General features: G+C 40.8%; 1 protein-coding gene across 34 annotated transcripts in view; it reads right to left on the bottom strand.

Annotated features, from left to right (window-relative positions):
• The window catches only part of LOC119406177 (ankyrin-2), a 345,579-nt gene that overhangs the window by 226,077 nt on the left and 93,866 nt on the right, over nt 1-25,636 (bottom strand). For all 34 annotated transcript variants that reach the window (XM_049418902.1, XM_049418869.1, XM_049418918.1 and 31 more), the window contains exons 3-14: nt 25,490-25,588; nt 22,908-23,105; nt 22,663-22,848; nt 17,841-17,939; nt 13,542-13,640; nt 11,340-11,438; nt 10,404-10,502; nt 8,339-8,536; nt 8,057-8,254; nt 7,773-7,970; nt 2,867-2,965; nt 1,114-1,216 (exon numbers count right to left, since the gene is read on the bottom strand). In XM_049418902.1, coding sequence (XP_049274859.1) covers nt 1,114-1,216; nt 2,867-2,965; nt 7,773-7,970; nt 8,057-8,254; nt 8,339-8,536; nt 10,404-10,502; nt 11,340-11,438; nt 13,542-13,640; nt 17,841-17,939; nt 22,663-22,848; nt 22,908-23,105; nt 25,490-25,588 — 1,675 coding nt within the window. The remainder of the gene's footprint in view (nt 1-1,113; nt 1,217-2,866; nt 2,966-7,772; nt 7,971-8,056; nt 8,255-8,338; nt 8,537-10,403; nt 10,503-11,339; nt 11,439-13,541; nt 13,641-17,840; nt 17,940-22,662; nt 22,849-22,907; nt 23,106-25,489; nt 25,589-25,636) is intronic.

Below are 25,636 nucleotides of genomic sequence, written 5' to 3'. Positions count from 1 at the left end.
AATTTTTTCTAGTGCAGACTGACACATGGACAAAGAGAGGGAACATGTCTTCTCATGTACTATTGTAGGCGGTCTCGTTATCTCACTGCTTCAGAGACACATTGATGTAAGAGGCAGCGTGATGCAACTTTTTCCCGAAGGGCAGATACATGTGAAAAATTTTGTTCGAAATATCCACTGGGCAGTTTTTCGAAGTTTGAGCTTGCAGTTTTTACTATTCAAATAGTACAAACAACTTTGGTGGGACCAGCTGAGCAGCTCGAGTAATCTGTCAATTCAAATTAAGAGATTTTGAATTATCTGAGATTCTACTGCACAATTCTTATACCACATTTATTACTCTAGGATAAAATTTGTAGTATCATAATGAATGCAAGTAAAAGTACAGAAAAAATTGTGAGATAGATGCTTTACTTGAACGTTTTCGCAGTGAGAGAAAAATAGGACAGCAGACTTCAGCGATTTCTTCGGCTCTTCATACAACAACAGCAATTTCCACCAACCTGAAATTATATACCACAAACCTGTGGTACATAATTTGGCCACTGAGAAACGTGCCTCAAAAATGCATGTGCAAGTTAGTGTCTCACATCATTTTTCCCACTACCTTGTTAGAAGTGATGCTATGCACTTAGTTTAGACATCGTTCTCTGCCAACACTGTCACCATTGGCACATCACTAAATATGGGTCTTCACAACGTTTACTGTGCATCATGATCCTCATTTTCATGCACAGATGCAATGTTTGTATAAGCCATGTTTGAAGTTTGAGACTTCATATCATCACTGTGATCTATGCCTCCTCTGAACTGCAGACGCTGTTTCCACAAGCATATCAAAGAGGAAATACACACAAATAAATGCACTGGCATCTTGTGAATAGTATTTTCATGCAATGCACACAACACAAACCTTATCCAGTACATTACTGCTCCAATCTGGCCTCCGAAATATACAGATGCCGCTAATTTCAGAGTATGTTTTCCGAATGGAAATTTCTTTCCTTTTTTCTCAAGTGCTAGTTTTAAGTGCTTTTGAATTATCAAGATTCTGCCACACTGTGTTCCCTCTTACATATGGCCTTAGCGCATGCTGAGGTCAAATCCACAAACCATTGCGTGCTGCCGAGTGGGGCGAGGCACCTTTCTCCAAAAGTAAGAGGGCCACATTGACATGGTCGTAATGTGCAGCCACATGAAGAGGTGTCACTCCATTCTGAAAAGGAACAATTGACCTTAATTTTATGACGAGAGCAATAATTTAATTAAATAGCAAAAATGCTGTAATAGTGAAAGAAGCTGCCAATATCTACAACTTATGTAGATATTGGCACATTATAAGGTAACATTATATTTAAAAGGCATAAGCAAGCAAGAAAATTTTATTCTGATTGTATAGCAGCCATTCTGATTATAACGCATTAAGGAGGTTAACCCTTTCTCTACCATAGATAAGCGGGGCTTGTCCACTCAGAAACAAGTGCTCCTGTGGTACTGCAGTAAAGCCACCCCCTCATTCTTTCCAAGAAATTTTCTGTGGAATCAATAGAGGGCAAGACAAAAATAAAATAATAGGCTCAAGGCATCAATTTCCATCAAGAATGGCTTTGGTCCTGGAAACTGGAATTTAAAAAATGGTGCATTTCTCTGCACAGGCACATTCCAGTGACAACTGCATTCCACATAAAAAGAAGGAAATGTTCGTTTTTCGAAGTTTCATCAGACTGAGAGTGACAACAAAGAGCACCTCTTCTCTGAGCCTGAAGCATTAATTCTCCTTGGAATCACCTTACCCAGATGAGGACAGCATGTCACAGTATCAGTGGTGGATGAAAATAGACAGGGGGCTCATGTCTATTTGCATCCACCACCGATTTATATTCTGCTCACTGGAATCTCCCCGATTTGTTTTCACGGCCATGTGTGGAATCAAAGTACCCATGATAGGTGCTGTTTCTGAGCCTCTACAGGGCAATTTTCTGCACCCAGGGCTGCAGGCACTCACAAAGTCTCCAGTGTGCTGTGCAGTGAAGCCAATCTTCTGCCCCAATGTTTCAAAAAATATTTTTTTTCTATTATACTTAAAATTAAAACTGTTTATGATTGTTTGATTGTTTCAGGACACATAAATTGATTTTAAAAATCTTTAAAATTTAAACATTTTTTTACCATTTTTGGCCTGAAGACTTGGTAAGGTAATGGTTAAATATCCTGTCTAATGGTCCCCAAAGATATTTGTCAAGAAATTAAGCAAATGAGATATAAAAAGATTTGTTGGTAATGCAACAATGGCTAAAAAAATGTAAGTTAATGCTAATTCAAGGATACAAGGCATGACAAAGTCAGTGTACGAAATAAACACTGCTCCAGTGAGAACTTGGACTAAGTATTTTAACACACATCCAGTAGTGATCAAAAGTGAAAGGCTATAAGGTCAGAACTTATGCGAAGAAGGAACTAAATATGCATCTATACAACTCTCAATCATAAGTCACTTGTATTTTGCTTTTACACCAATTTCTGGCATACCAAATCTCTATGCTCAATAAATATTGTAGGCAAAACATCTTGCTTTAATGTCTTTTTTCAAAAGAACGCACCGCTCGTAGTTTCTTTGCCGTTTGAATCCTCAAAAGACCCGATTCCACGTGCTCTTAACGTTTCATCATTGTAGCATGACTTTTAAAAGGCTGCCGGCTAAAATTATTTCTCTTCATTAAAATACCCAATAATATTAACTTAATTACATTAGGTAACAATCCTGGTCCTGTACTATGCTGCATTATCATCAAATCAAGATTATGCTGTTCATAAAAAGCACATTTAAGAGGCATAATGAGACAAACGTCAAATGCAATGTACATACCTTGCCCTGGGCATCTACGGGGGCATCTTTTTGGAGCAGCAGCTGGGCCACTTTAAGGTTGCCATATTTGGCTGCCAAATGGAGTGGGGTGAATCCTTTCTGCAATGCCAATATGTGCATTGATCTCTTTGAATCTGCATACTTGCATCAAGAGTAGAAAATTGCTACAATCCTGCCACAGAAGAGTGCAATACCATATTAATGTACTGTGCCATGCAAAACAGTTGGCAGTCAATGCCACAGCATCAATCACACTGAGGAATGTTGATTATTATCGAAATCTTTACTGACTGATTTCTTCCTGCATGATCTTTTTGTGAGAATACCGCCACAAATACAGCTTCAGAATTTAGAGAAGAAAACTATATTCACTAAGTGCTCAGCCTTCTTCTATTATATGCAATCTGGCTTCAACATACATTTTCTCACAGCTACCACTGCAATGTCAAAAGTGTTCTGTGGGAAAGTTTGCTAGAGAATTTGGTGTACTGTCTGTCACCAACTTTTTTCTGTTCTGAAAGGGGTCCTGAACCACATTTCCAAGTAATCATCGATTGAACTCGGTATCGGAGTTTATTGGCTCACGAATCGATCGCCGCAAAAATTTTTAATATCCGTCAAGAACAAGCGGAGATAAAAGGATTTGTCACACTCTTCAAGCGCTTTCTCACTTCTTTCGTCCCAACAAGCACACTGGAAGCTACACAAGGAGGGATGACACGGGGCAACGAAGGTACGTCATGCGTGTGTCATGACCTTGAGCGCACATCATGAAACACGATCGTGCTCTTTAGGTGTGATTCCAGAGCGCACTAGTGTTGCAACTATATAAATTTAGCCAACTACAGATTGCGGCGTCCAGCACATGGTGGCACCCTATGGCAAGAAGCACAGGTGATCGAAACACCACTCTTGGTTTGTGCCAGCTATCGACCAAAAGCAGCAATCTGTTGTCTGAAGATCTGCTGTATGACAGCCCATCGAAGAGAATGAGTACGGGCCTCTTATGAAGAGAGGGCACTTGATAAAGTGGCAACTTTGCGCTCCGCTTGTTAACTCTCCTTGCTGCGCACGACTGCAAGATTTGGCTGAGCTGTTCACAGCAGCCCCCCCATCTGCTTTCTGCTGTATGTGTTTATCAAGCACGAGGGGTGGTTCAAAACCCTTTTAAGGTGGGACGTGGGTTGTAAAGACCAACAAATCATGAAAGAAAAAAAAAGTTTTTTTCTTGCATTATTGAAATCTGCAGTTATCCTTTCACACTAAAACCTAATTTAATTTTTATGAGATCAGTATTTCATCTGCAATGTAGTTGTATGCGACGTGTACGACCTGAATCTGAAATGTTTTTCGGTGACTTATTTAGCTTGTCGTAGTGTTATCTCATGGTGTAGAACAAATAGAGCTATAATTTTGGTTTCAACATAAAGCCCAATCTGTATGTCAGATGGTGCGGGAGTAGAATTTCAGTTTTCTGCACATATATTCTTGATACGGCTTTTATTTTTTTCAGTAGACATGGTACAAACATTGAACTTTTATTACCTGCATGACTATGACTACGACTTGGTTTGAAAAGTGTTAGCAGCACTGCACTTATTATGTATTCTAGTAGCCAGCTATTGCTTTCCGCTGAATGACTTTTTTTCTACTGCCTACAGAAACAATAGCGTGGAAGTTTTGGCTACCTCCTGAATTAATTGAACTCAAAGAAAAATTATTGCATGTTTGTAAACATCAAGAAAAACTAAAGACGTAGCTATATGTATTTTCATCATGCGTGGCCATAAAATACAAAAATACCTCAACAGCCCCTTCATCCCGTTATATTATTTACATTAGATTAGGGGTGTGCGAATATTCGAAATTTCGAATATTTTTCTAATAGTGTTTGCTATTCGATTCGATTCGCACTGGAATTTTACTATTCGAACTATTCAAACTTCCCAAAAACAAACACAGTCAACGCCCGATTGAAAGTCACCCCTTCAAATTTTTAATATGCTTCACCTCATTACACTCTCGTATTGCGGCAAAGCTGCCTTTCAAGCTCCGTCACGGTCGAACTGCCAAGAGACAACGTCCGATTGGAAGTGATCCCAGATTTTCAATATGCTTCACCTCATCACACCCCGGTATTGCGGCAAAGCTGCCTTTCAAGCTCCGTTACGGTCGAACTTTGTCAAGACACAGTCAACGTCCGATTGGAAGTGGTCCCTACATTTTCAATATGCTTCACCTCATCACAGCCTGGTATTGCGGCAAAGCTGCCTTTCAAGCTCCCTGCTACGGTCGCAAATATATTAACTCAAAAAAACGCTGGTTCCAACATTGAGATGAAAGATGTGGCAGAGGTGGAGGCTCAATTAATGCTGTTTTGGACCTGAAATTTGGGCAGGAAGTCCGAAAAATCGGAAGCCGAAGCTTTTTAGCATCCAAAATTTCAGATGTTCTTATATATCGACGTCTATGGGGCAGATTTGGAACTCCGGACTTGAAGGCAGCACACCTTTGTCCGCCACATCAGTTGGGCTTCCACAGAAGTTGAAAGAGGAGGAGAGGCTGAGGAAATGGCATCTTTGCCTATCATGTGTAAAGTGTTGTCGGCAACACTTTGGTTGCACCAAATCATGTACATAAATAGAATTCGGCCTCTACATTGCACCCCGCCAGTGCTTCATCAACCTAGCGAAAAGAAACATTTTCATGTTGCTATCTCATAAGAATATGCTTAGGAATCCTCTCTAACTTTCTTTTTCTGCAATTTCACTTCGAAGTATTCGAAAAATATTCTAGAAACATTCCGAGAAATATTAGAAAAATACTCGATTCGATTCACACTCACACTTCAATATTCGAATTCACTTCACACCCAAAATTTTGCTATTCGCACAGCTCTACTTCAGATACTTTAAGTTGGGGGTTTTCAGACTGGGTTCCACAGAACCCAGGAATTCCGTGAAGGGCATTTTAGGGTTTCGCAAGCGATCAGAACAAATGCAACATGCTCTTGTTTTACCCCCATTAACAACTAATTTATTAATTTAGACAAGAAAATTTGCATTGCATTTTGCACTTAACGAAGCCATGCACACCACATCCGCACATCAGGAATTTGAGAAGCGAGCGACACTTGTGGTAGCGGAACTAAAGATCATAACAGTAGCAGGCGCCATGAAATTCGACGCCATTTGTGGACCCGCGGGAACAGAGCATGCAAAGTGTTGGTAATTCATATTCACGAGCAGAGTTTGTAACACATGTGCAAGAATCGATTCAGAAATTCTGCAAGCCGAGAGACGGAAGATGATACTGGCTGTTTAAACGGCATTAACAAGCACATGCAATGCGTTATTTGTGGCTCACGGCACGTCAGCGCTCGCGTAGCGTAGTTTTTATACCCGCTGATTTGCCACTGCACTACGTCAGTTTTGTAATCAACGTGCAAGTGCTTTCATACGCGTGAAAGGAATCACTTCATACCAGCTGTGGCCTGCACAAATATTCAGGCTTAGCCTCACGACCAGTGTACCTATGGCCATTTCAGAGTGACTAGCATGCCTTTTTTTTGCAAGAAATAAAATGGGCTTCTGTATGTCCAGTAGTTAATTTGCGCGAACACATTGTTTACGGCACATGGTAAAGCATACAGTGTATGGTCAGCGGGCAATTTACGTCTCGTGGAGCAACCCGGGGGAGTGGGGGAGAAGGAACCGCAAGTCTATATAGATGTCAACCCCCACTCCTTGTTCACGATTTTACTCATGCTAAAGGTGCATGACTAAATAGGGGCTCTATGGCACTCCGGAGAAGCCATTGGGGTTCTCCAAGGCCAGAAAGTTTGAGAATGCCTGCTTTAAGCAGTTATTGATATATTTGATCGTCAGATATAGGAACTGTCTTTCTGCAAAAATATGGTCATAAAAATACAAAGGAAAGTGCTCAGGATCATGGAGAGCTTCAATTAATGTAGATCAATTTCCTAAGAGTCGTGAACTCAGCTCAACAAGGCATTATTTTTTTTATGCATGTGCCCTAGAAGGCACTTGCCTTTAATCTATGCCTTTGTACCTTGAGAAACATGCAATGGATTGGGTGCAGAGAATTGTAGACAACTAATGAACAAGTATCTACTTGTGCTGTTTGTCCCACACATTTTTAAACAGCTTCTTTGAACCCTGCTTTGACCTTACTTAGCTGCAAAACAAAGTAGCAAATGTGTTGGCATAGGGAGTTCATTGCATGAACCAAGGTACAGTACAAATGCAATGCATTTTAGATATAATGGCATTTGCATCCTAATGATTAATGCCTACTGCAGTGATGTAAATTTGTCACATTTTTTGGACAAGGTACAGGGGGTGATCAAAAGTTCCCAGGCCATGCTGCCATAGGATTACTTTTGACAACCCCTGTACATCAATCACTCCCATGGTGAGTTCAAAATACAATACAGCAGCCTGAGTAACATTGTTTTACAGTTCACTTAACATTAAAGTTGTATTTTAAAGGGCAGTAATTTGATTTTATCACATCAAGCAGCTGTAGTTAGGAATGCAGGGGTAGCAAGTCCACATTTATTACATACATACATACAATAGAAACCATCTAATGCAATGTTTAAAGGACCACAGGAAAAATTAGCAATGGCCAGGAAACGTACACAGCAGTATTTATGGATGACCACAAGGCTTTCAGCAACATTGTAACAGAAAATGCCTCAATGAAGAATATTTTATTGGCATTTTACTGCGTTACTAATCATCCTGGCGATACAGACTTCTGCATTGCAGTTTGAGTTTGTTAGTTGTTAGGGGGCAAACAAGGTCAAGCTACATGTAAAACTGTTCAGAACTTTTCATCCTTTCTTTACAATATTCTCCTCATGTATATCACTTGTGCTTACCTTTGTTGGTGCAGCAAGAGCAGCCCCATGGTCAAGAAGAAGAGCAGCCACTTCGTCTTGACCCTCACGGGCTGCTACATGCAGAGGAGTGTAAGCATCCTTGGTGGGAGCATCCACTGCAGCCCCATGCTGCAGGAGCAGTCCCACCATGTCAGCATTTCCTAGTCGTGAAGCTATGTGCAGTGCTGTCTGCAGTTCCTGCAAAATGCAGAGCACATAATTCCATGACCCTTAACACTGATCAAGGAACAGCACGAAAGCCGACACTTGTAGCGATTACAAACCCTGGCTTTGGCATCCACATGTGCCCCATTGCGAAGGAGAATGCGAATGATGTCCGTCTGGTTGGCACGGGCAGCCAAGTGCAGGGGTGTTTCTCCCCTGACGGTGGGGATGTCTGGATTGGCTCCATGTTGAATCAGGTAGATGACAATGTTCATGCAGCCCATGAATGAAGCCACATGCAAGGGTGTCAGCCCGGACTATACGAAAAAAAAAACAGGAGACGATGTCTTCAAATAAAGAACCAAAACACTTGTTTGAGGTCATTGAGACGAAATGCTAACCTCTGTGGTTGCCTCGATGGAAGCACCATGCTTGAGGAGCAGCTCAACTACCTTGATGCGATTCTTTTTGCATGCTATGTGTAGAGGAGTAAATCCATTCAGGGCACGTGCGTTGGGGTCTGCTCGGCGGTCCAGCAGTAGCTTTGCTACTCCAACATGGCCACAATGTGCAGCCACATGAAGTGCTGTCAGGTAGTCCTAGAAGTTAAATTAACACAAATAAGCATGGGAATATGGTAGACTAAGTAGGCAGAGTGGACTTGCAGCAATACCTCCATTATTTCTCTCTTGAAGAACAACAAATACGAAATTAAAACCCGGTTTTAAAATACTATTTACCAGCTTTGATTCAAGCACTACTTTCACAATACTAACAATACATTAACTTCATGAAATATAAGAGCCCTGAACCATTTATGACGAACTGTTCAAATCAGAGTACTGCATGCAAAAACTTCAGCCTGTACGGCCATACAAAATAAAATCCTAAGTGCACCTTTTAGTTTTTGTAAGATTCTATGCCTAAACACAGTAGGATGGGCCCAGCAACCTTTTAAAATTATGTAGCAAAGACAGATCGCACAATGAACCTTGAATGCTTTATACACAACACATTCATGTATGAAGACCTCTAGAAGTCAACCGCTATTAAGACGACACATGCAGCATCATGACACAAGTCAAAGGCCCTGCTACATTCCAAAATTTCCTGCTCCGGCAGCAACCTATTAATTAGCATTTTCATCATCATCATTGTCATCACCAGTGAGATCAACATACCAAGCTATCCAGACAGAACTGAATACGCATAAGAAAAATCACAGAGGACAAGAAACTTTGCTTATTTAATTAATTCAAATTTGTCTAAACAAAACAACAGTGACGAAAATGGTTCCAGGCAATTACAAGCTTGTGTTATCTTTGGGCAGTACGTAATGAAGCAACGGTGGCATAGGGGACGTTATTTGTAGTTTTTAACAGTAGCCTTTAGGTAGCATGGGAAAGTTCATTGGTCAGCTGCCAGTTTGCAAATAGATCATGTGCTACTTGACACCATTTGGCGAAAAAACAGTGTTCCATACTGTTTCATGAAATGAAGTGCCACTCGTAGCCAGCATGGCTACGAGTGGCACTGGTTACCACTCCCAGGTATTACATGCACAGAAATACCTAATAAAGTGTACAGGGGAACAACCGCCATTGTAGCTCAATTGGTAGAGCATCAGACGTGTTATCCGAAGGTTTTAAATTCAGTCCCTACCGATGGCAAGTTGTTTTTCCGTCCACTTTAATTCCTTTCCATTAATATCACAATTACTACACTACAGTTGAAAACTACACATAATATCCACTATGCCTCCTTGGCTTCACTATCTGTTGGCTTCATTACATCGTGTCTCACAAAGAAACGAGCCCTTGATCACTTCCCCTTCTTTCGTTCTTTGGGCAGTATGTATTTTCAATGCGACTCCGGTGGAGTGGCTAATAAGTCAAATAAGTGTTTTCTTTTCTTCATAGTAAGTCATTTCATGTTTCTTTTTGGGAACCATAACAGTGAGTATTTAGAGAGTGTAGCAATCACATGAGCTCATACAGAAGGACAACAGCAGAAAATCAGGTGTTTTACCACTATGGTACCACTAGAGCTTTAAGGCTGGTAAATAGCCTAGTAGAATCATGGTAACTATTTTCTTGAAGTCAACATCAGAAGACACACTGCTGTCTTGGTGGTCAACAGCAAAAGGTGCAATACCTTTAGCACAATAACACTGTAATTTCTAAATAATATTCAATCCCAACCTTTAAGGCAAACTTTCACCTTATATCAAACACAATGAACAAACATAAGAAGTTGCAGCTACTATACAGCACCCTGTGACTAAGCATGTGCCTAGCTGCAATGCACTTTCAAGTCTCATATTATTCCATTTCCCATTAATATAAATACCAACAAGGTTCTACTGACTGTACTTACTGTCATAATAAATCACCTAAATATGGGTTTTTTTCTAGCGGATGTAGACTGATAAAAAGAAATATTAATGTGCAAGACATCAATACTTACAACGGTGACATCATCCACTGGAGCCTTATGATAAAGTAGGATGCGAGCACTGTCTACATGGTCACCTTGTGATGCCATGTGTAGAGGAGCAAGGCCATTCTGCACAGACAGAAAGAAATGATAAGACTACTCAAGGCTTTTTAAAGGGCCCCCCACCAGGCCCCATTGAGAATTTTTGCTAATTATCGGAAGTTGTAAGGTACCATTTCGGGAGCGTTTCACCAGAAGAATTTTCCAAATAGGTTCATTGGACACGTTAGAAAAAAGTGACCTGTGCTGTTACCATGCAGAACTACCAGAGCATCGGCTAGCGTGCGCAAGCGCCGAAGCTCCCTAGCGTTCGCTGAAGTGCCAGAGGAGAGGGAGCATGTCATGTTGATGTGGAGAGCCCGACCTACTTTCCTTTTTCCTTCTCTTTCTACTTTAATTTTTGGCACACTTGCAGCGGCGGCATTGCATGCTCTGCATTGCACGAAGAATTGCAGTCATGTGACACAGTCAGTAAAGTTCTACAGTCGGTCTGGATACACACATGTGCAACTCCGAACTGGTTGTGGAAGTTAGGAGTGCCTGCAATGAAGGCATGCATGCATGTTACCTTTCACTCTCTTTCAGGGCACGGCTCCTGCAAAAGGAAGGGTGTGTGGCCTTCCGTCTTAAATTTCGACCGCTTCGGTACCAAGCAGGTGTTTCATAATTTGCAAGAAATAATGCCCACCGAGCAATCTATTCACCACGCTTGTTTGTCTTAAACGATACCTGGTGAGGGGCCCTTTAAACGTAGTGCACTACTATTGAATACAACTAGCTACACGTCTCCTGGAATTACATCCTGTTCTCCTAAGTGACACAACCTCACTTTTTTCTAAAGTGGCTAGCGAGTGAATATTCTTCTGAAAATGTGATGGGTCCAATGCCAATGCCATCAGTTTGTACCTTGGTCTTGGCTGTAATGGGAGCATTCTTCTCAAGCAGTTGCTCAACTACTTGGTCATGGCCACTACGGGCTGCGCAGTGCAATGGTGTTAGCCCATCCTGCACCAAAAAACAACATATAACAGCACATGAAGGTGACACTTTTAGTTGTATCATATAGTATATTCACAGAAGGCACAAAATATACCATAGGTGAGGAAGTTTTATACAAAACGAAAAAAGAAAAAAACATGAGTTTACTGTTATTCACGCCCCACTTTTGTCACTAGAAGACATCACTAAGAGAGAGATAAGATTCTTTAATGAAATGCCCGGAGAGGTTAGCCTGGTTTGTCGCCTGGCTTGCTACTCCAGGTGTCGGGTGATTATGGTATATACAATGATCACATATACACCATATACACACAAATAGTACATACAGTCACAAACACACATATATACATAAGAAGAGTCCTTCACAGGCTTTGGTTAAGCTGAGTGTTCCTCAAAAACGCCAACAGCGCTTTTGTGCTGCGCATCGCACAACTGTTGTCTTGCCACGGGCCGAGAAGGTGCCGCAGCTCCAAGCTCGTGCCGCGTTGCAAATGAAGTGCCTCCTTCAGAATCTGTCGTTCTGCGTCGTATTGGGAACAGTCGCAGAGTACGTGCTTTAGGTCTTCCCGAGTGTTACATGTGGTGCACATGGGTGAGTCCGACTGCCTGATCTTGTGCTTGAAGTATTTCGTGTAGGCAACGTCGAGTCTCAGCCGGTGAATGCAAGTTTCATCTTGTCTGGTTAATCCCTGCGGCACATGAAAGCTACACGTCGGGTCTATTCTGTGCAGCGGTCCATACTGGTTGTTCGCATCGCTCCATATTGTTCTCTGCAGATTACGCGCGAACGCAGACACCAGAATCGCTGCGTCTTTTCTTGAAAAAGGAATTTCAATTTCCTCAGATGCTGTGTCATGCGCAGCTCTGGCAGCGGAGTCAGCTCGAACATTCCCTTCGATGCCGCAGTGAGCGGGCAGCCACTGCAGTACTACATCGTGGTGTAGTTCATGAGCATTATTGCCTAGGCAGCGACAGAGACATGTAATGGTGTGCATCACAATTTTGTAGGAGAAGAGGAGCACCACTTCAAGGAAATATGGTAGTAGGATAAAAGGGTATTCAATCCTCTGGCATTGCGTTCCACTGTACTTATTTTTATCAAATGCAGTCCACCAAAACTAACTGAATCAACAGTATGTGCATAAACATCTTTTGTTTACCAGAAGCAGTTTAGAAAGCACATAAAGGTTCCCCTTTACGAAGTGATGGGATGCTTTATGAAGTGATGGGATCAACACTGAGTACCAAACCCACTAAAAAATACTTTCCTCCCGATGTGCTAGCTAACGAGAATGCTGATACTGAATTTAAGAAAAAAAAATGTATTACACTAAATGCTAAAGCAATGCAATAGACAATGCATTTATTTCACACACCACACATATAAAAAGCAAAAACGTTCAAATTATGACACGTGCAAGCATTTGTGCGTGCCTTCATGCACCCATTCTATCAAATTAAAACAGCCACCAAACAATGAACTATCAGTACATCAGAGTCAATGAAGGGCCCCATGCACCAATGAGACCAACAATGCCAGAGCAGACGCAATAGTGCATGGTGTGTTTGTGGATAGCGCACAGCCTGCTCTCCTAGTTTCTGGTGCTAACACCATGTTTGAGAGTGAGAAACGACTGGAACCAGCAAAGCGTAGCCTGTTGAGACAAGAGCCATCTGATATCGAGCTGACGGACCTCCTTACCACTAAAGTGGCCTCCCCATAAGCTATTTACAGTGCGCACGCTACCGTGCCACTCCTCTCTCGTATTGTTTCAACTTGGACGCTCACCAAACATCCCCCCATAATGATGTATTAAATGTCTGTAGTTTTGTCTTACGTCATCCCACCCCTGCCCATGCCCATGTCCTTTCAAATAGTCAACTTGGTGCACTACTTCCTTGCTTCTTTATGTACGTGCACTGCATGATCCAAAATAAACTTCAGCTGCTAATCAGTGCTTGTATTGTATCTTTTTCCCCATCCCGATTTAAGGTGCATGCTTTTCAACTATGCAAGTATGAAGCAACTAGCCCAGCAACATGTCCTACTATAATTCCAGCTCTGGCTGCTTGGCATCATGCTGTCCCATAACAAAGCACATGACTTACCCTTGTGGAGGCATCAATTTTTGCTCCCTTTTCAAGCAACAACTTCACCATGTTGCTTTTTCCCCATTTTGCAGCCACATGTAAGGGTGTTATTTGGTGCTGCAAAAAAGGTGCATCAAGGAGGTGTCAGCATAAAACAAGTGAGTCATTTCTCTAGATAACAAGCTGTCATTGCATCACCCCTACCCTGCATATACTGCATCATAATGTGTGTTTGTGAAGCAGCACACTGAACAAGACAAAGTGGAGAAAACAAGGAAACAAAACAGTCGAACAGCCAACTTCTGAAAGATCAACCACAGCAAATGGGATAAATTAGTTTGAGTAGGTCAATGTTCAAATTAGAAGTGTTGAAAAAAGCATTACCCTTTTTTCGACTTTTGAAGAGCCTTTTGCAAATTTTTAGGGAGAGGCAGGCTGAATTCACCAGTAATGAGCTAATTTAAGCTCAGGGACATCGAGGGATACTGATACCGTTTGGAACCACTAAACCGCTTGGAACCACTGAACAATATAATAAAAGAAAATGAGAAACAGCATTTCAGTTCTTTAATATCTATTCACAACTCCTACAAATCCAATCATCGTTTTGTCCAATCATCGTGGCGCATGGACGCCCCAGTGCATGTAGGTGCGGTTTGTAGAAGATGCCATATGTTTAATACGTTTTACTGTGCCTGTTTCCTTTCCCTTAAAAAAAGGCCAAGAAGCCACCTTTCCTTTCGGAGCCTTATACAAATATACATGGTCAACCAATGTTACAGGAAATGCATGCATGGCCACTTGGCTTGTAAGCTTTATGTGCCCAAGGCCCATATTCACAAAAACCTCTTGCACAAGAATTGTTCCTAAGAAAAAATTTGCAGCTAACCTTGACGATAGATATATTATTAGCAAAGGCAGCCAGCTAATGGCAAAGAGCCCTAACAAACAAAAACCTAAGTCAATTGATTCTCGGATTCTTACCCATGTTACTTGGAACCATTGACTGCCCTAACTTTAGGAGTTTAAAGAGCAGTCAACGTTGCTGGTTGTCATCATAGACTCTGACAGCAACGACTAAGAGTTGTTACAGAATAAATCACGATGTGCCAGCCCGGCTTCTGTTATTGCTTTTGTAGACATTTAGCAATCTGAGACCTGCTCTGCACTTTTAAGCCTTAGTGAAAAGAAACTCGGAGTATGTTGATTCAGCAGGACACACTCGACTATGCTACACTGAAGATGAAAAGCCACATACTGCCAACTAGGCGGCATTGTTATAGGACAATATAACAGCTACGTTCAACTTAGGCATCTTTTACCATCACTAAAAATTAGCTTTCATGCCTTTCCTGTCGCACATGTCACATAGGCTATGCACATCTTCATTTGATATTATATGCATCTGTGCAAATTTTTAAAGTGTTTATAGTTATAATGCTGAATGGCTAAAATGTTGTTTTACCTGATTATTTACAACACTTAATACACACTTTTAAATTCCTAACAATCGAGCATCTAGCCATGAATTTCAACTGCTTCTGCCTGAGCGCCGTTAATCTACAAATCACTAAAACCTATTCAAATAAAACCAAACACTACACTTAGCAGGATTCAAAAGCTTTTACCCAGCCGAAACAGCCCAAATACAAGAAAACACTCTGAAATGCGCAACACCCCAATGACATACTGGTGCTGGGATATTGGTGCAATATTTTTTTAATGAACATTAATTTTAATAATTTCTTGATACCTTTCACGGTGAACGAAAAGAAATTTTGATATAATACTTTATCAGTCTAAACAGATTAGTATTCCTTTGATATCCCTTCAAAAACAAAAGTCATGAGTTGCATCTTAAAGCTTAAAGCTAAGTAAAACAATAAATTAGTTTATACTGATAAATTCTACCCTGAAAATTTTAGTGTCATTAATTCCACCACCACAGGTTAGAAGATGAGGAAATGAATGTCAAATGTTGCAGTTTTAAATTTCCCGCTAAAATCTCCTATGGTTACATCATGAATTTCATAGTATTTTTTTTATATTTTGGCCACATTGGCTAGATGAAGTTTCCTTAAACTTGGTACGTCAAGTCTCTGGCTCCTTCAGAAGACAATGTAATTCATTTTTACCAATCAAGAACTACATAGACCCTAGTAGAGCCATCATAATCTGAAAATGTGGGTAGCATCACCACCCAAATTTTCATTTTGTGCATTTCCTCCCTCCCCAAGCATCTTCTCGCAGCAAGCATGGTGTTTTTGGTATCGTGAAAGAGTAATTTACTAATACAAGAAAAATTGTTTTTCTCTTAAGTGTCCCTTTAAAGTACCAAACTGTGTACCCATGTGTAAACCCACACACGAACATAACTCATTTTGCTCTTTCCGGAACTTCCAAGCGCACCACATGGTACTAAAATATAATTAGGATTTATAGACACTTTGGCAGATAGGAAATGCATATTCAGATTCAATTCTGTGCAAATACAGTGGTTAATTTTTCCCCACAAGTGCACCATCTGTACCACATGCATCTAATCAATGCGACGTATCAAATAGACACCCCTTATCTGGAAAGGAAAAATCTCACAGGTACTTCTGCATACAAAGACATGCTTTGCAGGTAATAATAGAGATAATAAATAGCATGCGCATAAATAAAAGTGCAAAAAATACAAGATGGACACAAAGAATGCAAACAGGAAGTGAACCGAAAGAGCCCATAGCAGCTGAGCTAGTGTCTAAGCAGGTACAAGGTTTAGTTTAATACCACTGTGGTCTCTGAAGTGCATCACTTTAAGCTACTAGCTATACAGTCATGCTGTACCACCTTACAAGTGCAAGCAATGCTTATTCTGTCCTTTTTACCTTCCACAGCTTGGTCACCTTTTATCCATGTATTTCAAGAGATACACATCACTAACCTCCTTTCTCTCCCTACCGCATTTTCTGGTGTATAAGATGCACCTTTCTTCCGATATTTTCGCTGGTGCTTCTTATATAACGGTGCACCTTATATACGCAAAAAGTCATGCGATTCTGCGAGACCAATATGTCCATATTTCATTCGCAAGTACGATAAACTGAGCAAGAGAGCATTTGTAAAAAGATATCTAATCTTGTTATAACAATGAAGAGGGTGTGGTCTTAACTTAGATGTGAGCTACTTGCTATTCAAGCAGTGCGGCGACCACGGAGATTACGACTGCACAACAAAAGCCACCACCGTCACGCGCTTTATTGTACTGTTCGAATCGTTTGTTCTTAAACAAAGCATTAAACCCATGAAACTGAGGCAATAAATAAAAAAGGGCACCACAACGTTCAATAGTAACGTTGTAGCACCCACAATAACAGTTGCAAAAGCGAAAGTACCACTTTTTCATGTGAGACATTGCTGCAGTCTAGCAGTAGTTGCAGCTTCCGGCTTCCGGTCACCATTTACATTTTGTATGCGTGAGTGTAGGTGTCAACCGTGCGGCGTATTCATTGCTTATGTATTCCTGCCATGCCTCATAATGCCGTAGAGGCAACGCCAACGATGTGCTTCAAAGTATTTTCAACACCACATAAAAGAGTTACCCAGAGGCCGACAACGGCAACCCAGCGATGCTGCCAACCGAGGTGGAAGAACTTTTGACAGTGGGCCGGAGGATGTGGCTTTGAATCCAGTGGAATATATATTGGTTTTCTGCGCCTTAGGACAGCGTTATTTACAAGTTATATACTGCTGCTTACAGATATTCAGTGCAGTGCGTGACTACGCATTTTGCAAGGAATGTACTCTGCGTGCGTCGTTGTGTTTTATCGTGTTGACAGAGTTAAAAATAGATGCATCTTATACAAAGGTGCATCTTATATATCATTTTGTACCGCGAAGTTAACAGGTAACATAAAAATGAATACATGTGTAATTAAATAGTGACTACTGCATTCTACTAAGTGCACTAGCTGGCATAAAAGCATTCTGCATCTCTGAATTGTGTGCCACCACAGAAAATTAGAATCCAGACAGAATCCAGCCCGAGTCATTTATTTTTAAGGTAACCAGCCCTTATTGTTCATCAAACTACACATTTTAGAACATTAAATGATCGCATCTGACAATGAGCAGTCAAATGTCAAATTTTGCAACTTCTAAAATAGTCAGAAGAAAAAATTAAGGCAAAGGTTTAAATAAAAACCATAAAAATAGGGTGCTCATAATGCAAAAGTTGGACAATACAGCTAAGGCATTATCATTCCTTTTCGTCCTGACAAGAGAAAAATTGCCATGAAAGCATTGGACAAAGCATCAATTGGGTGTACTTACCTTAGCTGGAAAGTTAACATCAGCTCCCTTTTCCAGTAGGAGAGATGCAATGTTACTGTTGCCATAATGAGCAGCTATGTGAAGTGGAGTGAACCCACTCTGTAATATCAGAAAATGTGAACAAAAACAGTGTTATTGGGCCAAACATGAAGCAGTAGATTCTGTAATGAGCAGGAAAAGGGAAAAGAAAAAAAAAGGTTCTGTTTCATTGTTGCTGTTGTTTTTTTCCTTTCCCTTTTTCTCCTGCTTTTTTACTCACGTCAGCTATAGAAAATATAAAAACATCCCTTTAAAGTAAACTCATGTGTTTTCTTTTTCTTTTTTCTGTCTTGCTTAATGTAAGCAATGCCTTCAGCACCTTGTATCCTTAGTGCTTCAAAAACAGGAAGTGTAAGAGGCACTTCAGATTCTCTCTTTCCACAGCATCAGAGTACACTCAGGACAACATAAATCTAGCAAGGTGCCACAGCCGTAGTTCTGGTCGTATGTGCAGCCATATGATAAAATTTTTTTTATAATGTGATGTACTAATGGTATACCTATCTTCGTCAAAGATCTTTAATGAAGATAGTTCCACCCATCAAAAAGTCGACCACCCTGTCTGAGGCACTAATTCCTGTTTAGACCACCTATATATCACATTGTGCTTCCATCAGTAGGTCCTCACCTGTAGTTTGGACGACATTTTCTTTTGTAGGCACTACACGCAACAGGTTCTTAACAGAGGTCCCATGAACTACACGAAGTACATCTGCATTTTACCGAAGATAACCTTTTGGGAGCTTGACATAGCAGCACATCAGCTTAAAGGATAAATGACACAATTTTGAGGCACCCCAAAAGGGACATTTCTCGTTTTCATGATAAATACACTATCAACCCTCTCCATGGACCGGAGCCAGACAACACGTACAAAATATCTTGCCTTGATTTTAAAGTTTTCGTCCCCCAGCATCTGCAAGTCAGCCCCACCGCAATGGACATTATCACGACCAGTCAACACAGTTCACTGGGTTTACGAAGTCCGCGTCCTGCATGCAGCCTAAATCGCAGAGATTGGTGTCGGAGTCGCTGGACGACAATTCACTCATCGTTGTTTACGTGAACCACGTGCGACTGACAGCAAATGACAGAGCTGGTGCTAGCATTTCGTGAGTTGCAGGTCTTCCCATGACGTCAGACTTGTGTTGCTATGTCATTGTGAAGCCACCCCCTCGATACCGAAGCCGAAAGTGCTTCTTAAGGTAGCGGTATTAAAAATATATTCAATGCATTCCCAAGCACTACGACACTGTTTTTATGGTTCTCAGCACCCGTGTTTTTATTTAGAGCAAAAAGCAGAAAATTTTTAAATTTCGTGTCAGTACTCCTTTAAGAGGACATAAGAGCCTTTCCGCAATACTTGAAGGCGACTTGAATGTAGCTATGATGCCCCATGCTTGTGAATGGTCCAGACTCAAGCCTTCAATCTCCTTCTACCTTGTTCCACTTCCCAAGGTTAGGGTAGCAAACTGGGAAGGCAAGTCTAATCTCCCATCCTTCACTCCATTCTCTTACTCTACTTATGGCGGATTTCTGAGGATCTCCACTGGACATCCATATGTCCAAAACTGTCATGCCAACGGATGTCCATCGGACTTTCAATGCCCACTGGGAACCTAATATTTTAAAAGTTTCCCATCTTGTCTCAACTGACGTTAAGACTGCCACTCGGGGATATTCATATGCTTTTGTAATGACAATACTTTTACTACATTATTTTGTGTGATGCCAAATGAGTATGACTAATAGTGTTTAAGCGCATAACCAGATGAGGACAGCAAAGAACAAGTGAGAAACACGCAAGACACGCGTGAGTCATATCTTACCCACATGCCCAGACGGCCACATTAGCCAAATAAGCACATCTTTCACAATGGCTGTCTTGTGATCATCTACACTGGCTCACCACACTGTGCCTTTGAAGTTATGTGATATGAATGAATCACAGAAAATAAGACTTTTACTTTAATACTTATGCAACAGCAAAATGAAATGATGTTAGAGATTGAAAAATAAAAGCGTGCAACCAGTGTTTGTTTATGATACAGCAGGAACTTGGAGATATCACTGTGGACTGTCTAGCCATGCAGTCACTTTATGGTTATGCAAGACTGCCATGTGCATTCCTGCATCTGTTCGTTACCAGTCCCGGATTATTTACCTTGACCTAGAATTCTGACTTTCACTACGGGATTTACTTTAATATATTTTTCAAAAAAAAAAAGGAGACAGCTTACCAAAGCCCAGAACTTGACTTTTATATCCGATATGTATTAGATAAAAGCATCACTATACATATGAAGATTATTCTTGCATAGACACAATGCATAAGTTGGCAATCATGAGGAAGCTGGGCCTGTAGTCACGAAAACATCTTATGCTAGAATTGTTTGTAAGAGAAAATTGCGGGCAATCTGCATCCTGGGCATATCATTAACAAAGGTAGCTGGCCAGTGGAAAGGAACACTTGTGAATGAAAAGCTTTGTGAATTCAGCTCCAGATTATTATAAGTGATATATGGCACTTGTAATAACCTGTTTTACATTATAATATTCCACTAGAGTTGAACCCAGATATACTGAATCTGAAAAAAATCCAAGACCAGTTCAATGTGTTTGTTATTTCATATAAGAGGCCACTTCACTGCATGAAAATTAGTTGTTTAAGCTATAAGTATGCTTCACTGCATCGCATGGCAGTATCACAGTAAAACTTACTAAAGCAAATACATACATCATTATGGAGCACAAATAAAACCCTGCTGAAGCATGACTCGTTTCGCTAGTTGGTTGAACAGTGGTGGTAAAAAGAGCACATAAAATGGCAACATATGGTGCAAAACACACACCATGAAGACCTTTGTGTTGTCGGTCCTGTCACGTCGTTGCCATTTTATACACTTTCATTCCTGTTACAAAGACCTTAGCTAGGCAACCTGTGTATATCTTGAGCTATACAGCTTGCTCATTTTTCTTCCATGTCATATAATTTTCTTCAGATTCAGCACCTTGTTTCAGTGATGTTCAGATACAACACTAAAACAGTGCTGTTTCGTCAGCATGAGCATCACCAACGCGAGAAGCGATTGCAGTATCAGTAGGAAAATCAAACTTTCAGATGCGCAGCATGGTGCAGCTTTTGATGTATTGATAAATGGAGGTAAGCATTTTTCAATATGCCCATTGTACAGTGCTATACCTTTGCATGGGATTTCCAAGGGGTCATAACAACTGTTCGATGTAGACAACGGTTCAATATACCTGGGTTCAAATGTATGAAATTCTACTACATATTTCGCAACACTGTGGGATGGCATGCATTGTGGATGCATTTTACAATAGTGGAATACACTGGGGCCATATTCTCAAACGATCGCAAAAGGTAACAATCGCAAAAGTATCGCCTTTGGTGCGCGCTGATTGGCTATTGAGCAAAACCGGAAAAGTGAGGGCGCCATCTAGTATTTCCGTCGACGTGACGGTGCTCTACAGTGCTCCTGACATGCCTGGAATAAACGAACACACCTTATCGGCATCGGTTGGTGGTGAAGTCTAGCATTTCAGTGACATAGACGGTAGCTTCTAGTTTTCAATCCTCGGCGGATGTGCACAGCATTTTTTACGCTGAAGCATTCAGCGAGCATTACCTTGGGATGTTTTCAGTAATCGTTGTTTGCCAGCGCATGTTTTTTTGTGGTTTGAGCATTCCAGGAACATGAACCATGCGTTGCTCGCATACTTTATAGAGCGCCAGCAACATGTTGAGATGTTGAGACGATGTCGCTGCGGCGGCACACTATAGCTGAACTCTCTGAGTACGCCGTGTTAAACTCACAACGAAAATACATTTCACACAAAGCTGCATTCTTTCTTTAAATATTATACTGTGCATTAAACAATTGCACAAAAAAATGTTGAAAGCACTTTCAACACGTCCTGTATTTCAAGTAGCCACAGCCAAGCCTGGCCACTGCGTAGAAGTCAGCATACGCTCGAAAACGTCGCACTTGGGTCGCTCTGCGCTCGTACAGTACACTCACTCCTGTGTTGTGAGACATTCGTAACACCAACGGCCAGTGCAACAATGATGTCACGGGCAAGTGTTTCTTCAGTTATTGAACGCATCAGATCCTACGTCACCAAACGCGATACTATCGCCTTTTGCGATCGTTTGAGAATACGGGCCCTGTAGTCTTTATTTAAGCAAAAAAACAAAAAACAGCCAATACATGCAAAAGAAAATTCTGTGGGCAACAACATAAGTGGTCAGACTTTTGCATTCCACAAAGCTTTCTTTTGCATGGCCATGCACGTTTCAACATTGCAAGTATAAGGTGAAAGTTGTGTAGATGATAGAAACCTTCTGGTAGTCCATACAAAACGTTCAACCACGTGTATAATGTTAAGTAGGCTGATATTTTTTAACTGAGCTCAAGGGCAATAGGCCAATTACAGACGAAGGACAACGCCTTGATTACAGCTGCCTGTCTCCTCACTTACATTTTAGAGTATATCAAACTAAAAGCTATATCAAAGTTTTCCCCTATGCAGAACATCTTTTTAATAAGAAACTGAAACAAAACTGTGCAGAGGACGAAACACGGGTAAAAGAAGTAGACAGTACGAGTGCAGTACTAAAACTGCGCAGTATTGCGCAGTTTTATTTCAGTTGCAATGTCGTACCGACCAGCCCCCCCAATTTCAACAAAGACTGCACCATAAGAAAAGGTGTGCCAAATATTCAAAATAGCTTAGCAGCCAGGTGACAAATAGATGAGACCTTTGAAGTGACATCAGGATTGTGTTCGCTGTGTAGCAGCAGGGCAGCTGCTTTGCAGTCGTCCTTTTTGGAAGCAATGTGCAGGGCTGGTAAGCGAACTTTTCCCCGAGCATCATTCTCGAGAAGAACTGCCACCACCTTGTCATGCCCCTGTTGCAATGCCACTGCCAGGGGGGTAAAGCCATCCTGAAAGCAACAAAACCAATCAGAGCATACCCATTTTTCAAAGTTTCAGTATGCCTTACTTCTGTGGCGAGGCTCTGATTGGCGCCATTGGCCAGGAGGAAACGAACCACTCCATCATGGTTCTCCTGGGCGGCCATGTACAAAGGTGTGAAGCCATTCTGTGACTGCACGTTGACATTGGCTTGCTTCTGCACCAGCAGCTTCACCACCTCCTCTTGGCCTGCCAGCGACGCTATGTGCAGAGCACTGTTGCCTTTCTGCAGGAAAAAAAATGAATAAAAGGGGTAAAGGTAAAAAAAAGGTACCCTTTTCCGAAACTGACAAGCACCTCGAAAAATCATTTTCGCTAATACTGATGATAACACAACTTGTAGTCTGGGTACCGTGTATCTTACAAGCTATAAACTTCCTAATAAATCAGCTGAACGTCATTTCGATAACTGCATGAATGTATACGAAAATATCAAAAATTATGCTCCATCATAAAAATTCATGGCACCTTATTGGGCATAAGAGAACATTTTAATGCTTCTGATGTGCCCAATAAAAGTAAAAAAATAACTCGGTCGAAGAAAATTCACTAGCTGTAATCTTAAATAAAATTTGAGCTCTAGGCCTACCTTCTTAAGGCAGAAATTATTGCTTGTATTTAAAATTCCATAATGAAAAAGATTTTTGAATTAAATTACACTATATACCATAGGTGTAAAAGGGGGGGGGGCATGATGGACCTCACCTTTTTAGTGTATGCTCTGTCACACTAGTAAAGTTTACACTAGCGAGCAAGTGTGCTCTGTCAAAAGCTGCACTTCACCAAATATTGCATGGTAATTTAATAATGATGTTACTATAAAAATGATACATTTTCCCACTTCAAGCACACACCTTGCAGCCAGGATGGTTGTCGTTTTGTTTAAGCTGCCAAGCATTTTATAGAGAATTAACATGCACAAAAGAAATGGACAGAGCTTATTCTTGGTTGCACGTTAGAGAGAGCAATGAAGTAAAAATTAGTGTTTAATACTCAAGATCTATGGCAGCACTTTATCTAGTCAAAAGTTATTTTCAGTACTCAGCTACGGGTAGGCGCACTCTGTTAAAGCGTTTAGAATAGCTATTCTTACTACAATTATACTTCTAATTAGTTATGAAAGGAAAAACTGCATCACTTTTGCTTAATGATCAGTTATAGAGATGAAGTTGTATTTACATGTACAGTTATTATCCTAGAAGCTTCCAAAAGGCTGCTTAGAGGTTTTGACAACCAATTTTTATGTGTACCTTTTTTGTACACATAGTGTGCGTGTGTGTGTGTGTTTGTATGTGTGTGTGTGCATGTGCGTGCACACAACAGAAAGCTTATCAGTCAGAGTATCAAAACCACACAGTGGTAACACGGAAAAAACCACTACTCAAGCAGTGAATGCTTCCATCGTGAAGTACAGTACCATGGCTTCTGTGCAAGTTGGTGTGAAATTGCTTTTTACACTTTCAGTGTCCATTCAAAATTATAATTTCTACCTATATCATGAAGAATATGCTCAATTCTATCTCAATGATCTATAGCGTTTTAATTTCCACAAACATGCCATGACACATTCTATGTGAATGTGAGCCCCTTAGAGAACTTCCAGCACATCATACACTTTTTTATGAGCATTCACAGGGCTAAATTGCCCAAGAATGAACGTGTCACCTCCAATCAAGAAAGGCGTCATTGTTCAACCATATTTCAAGTTTTGCTTGTTATAGGATGTACTGTGCACACTGAAAGTAAATTAAGACATTCAGCAGAAAGAATTATTGAAAAAGAACAGCCTAACAATCTATGCGAATTCTCAGCAGGTGCAAATTCAGTATAATGTAAGCTGTTCAAGAGAAATGCTATAAAGGCCTACAAAGATTTTTAATTTTAACCTTGAGCTGCTCCTGACAGAAATCACTTATCTGCAGAGGTGTACACAAAGACTGTCAGAAACTGAGCAGGCTCTCCAGTGGCTACTGCAGTGCCTGCCCACACTTCCTTCCAGCATTGTTAATAATTGGGCTCTGCAACACAGTAATGTGAGCACTGGGTCCATTTACTATTTCCAAAATTCCTTAATACTTACTTCTATTCTACTACATGTGAGGATTCTTTGTAAATAATAGCAGACATTGTAACAAATGACGAAAAGAGTTTTAGCAGGGCTCAAAGAACAGAACAGCACATAGAAGAAGCACGAGAAGAAGTTGGTGACAAGAAAAAAACATGGTTGGCCTAAAGTAGCAAGGAAGTGACTAGAAACATCTTAAATAGGAATCAGGGAGCTGATGAAAAGGACAGGATAGGACGAAATACAAAACTATCAAGAATAGGAACTCAAAATAATAGGACACAGTAGTAAGACGCAGGAGCTCCCAAGCGATGAGAAATATACACCACAATATGTGCTGCACGAGCGCAATGATATTTTGTCAATACATTTCCGCGACTAATACCATATTAACATAGCAAATAAGAGGAAGAAGGAAAGGAACACTGTGAAATACACATTAACAGCATTTGCAATTGAAAACAAAGAAGTATTAACTGAAGTGATATAGTATCATCAATAAACAACCCTAGCTGAATGATGCCGAAGACATCCAGGATACGTACCTTCGTGGTAGCATTGACATTAGCTCCACGCTTGAGCAGTTCACTAACCACGTTGACGTGGCCTTCCTTAGCAGCCAGATGAAGTGCATTGAGCCCATTCTGCACACAAACGCAACACAATGCTGCTTTAATTCCGTTATGCAACAT

Source organism: Rhipicephalus sanguineus, chromosome 1 (assembly GCF_013339695.2).
Source record: "Rhipicephalus sanguineus isolate Rsan-2018 chromosome 1, BIME_Rsan_1.4, whole genome shotgun sequence".
NCBI lineage: Eukaryota > Metazoa > Arthropoda > Arachnida > Ixodida > Ixodidae > Rhipicephalus > Rhipicephalus sanguineus.
Note: the sequence above shows the minus strand (reverse complement) of the source record. Positions and strands in the feature narration are given on the sequence as shown.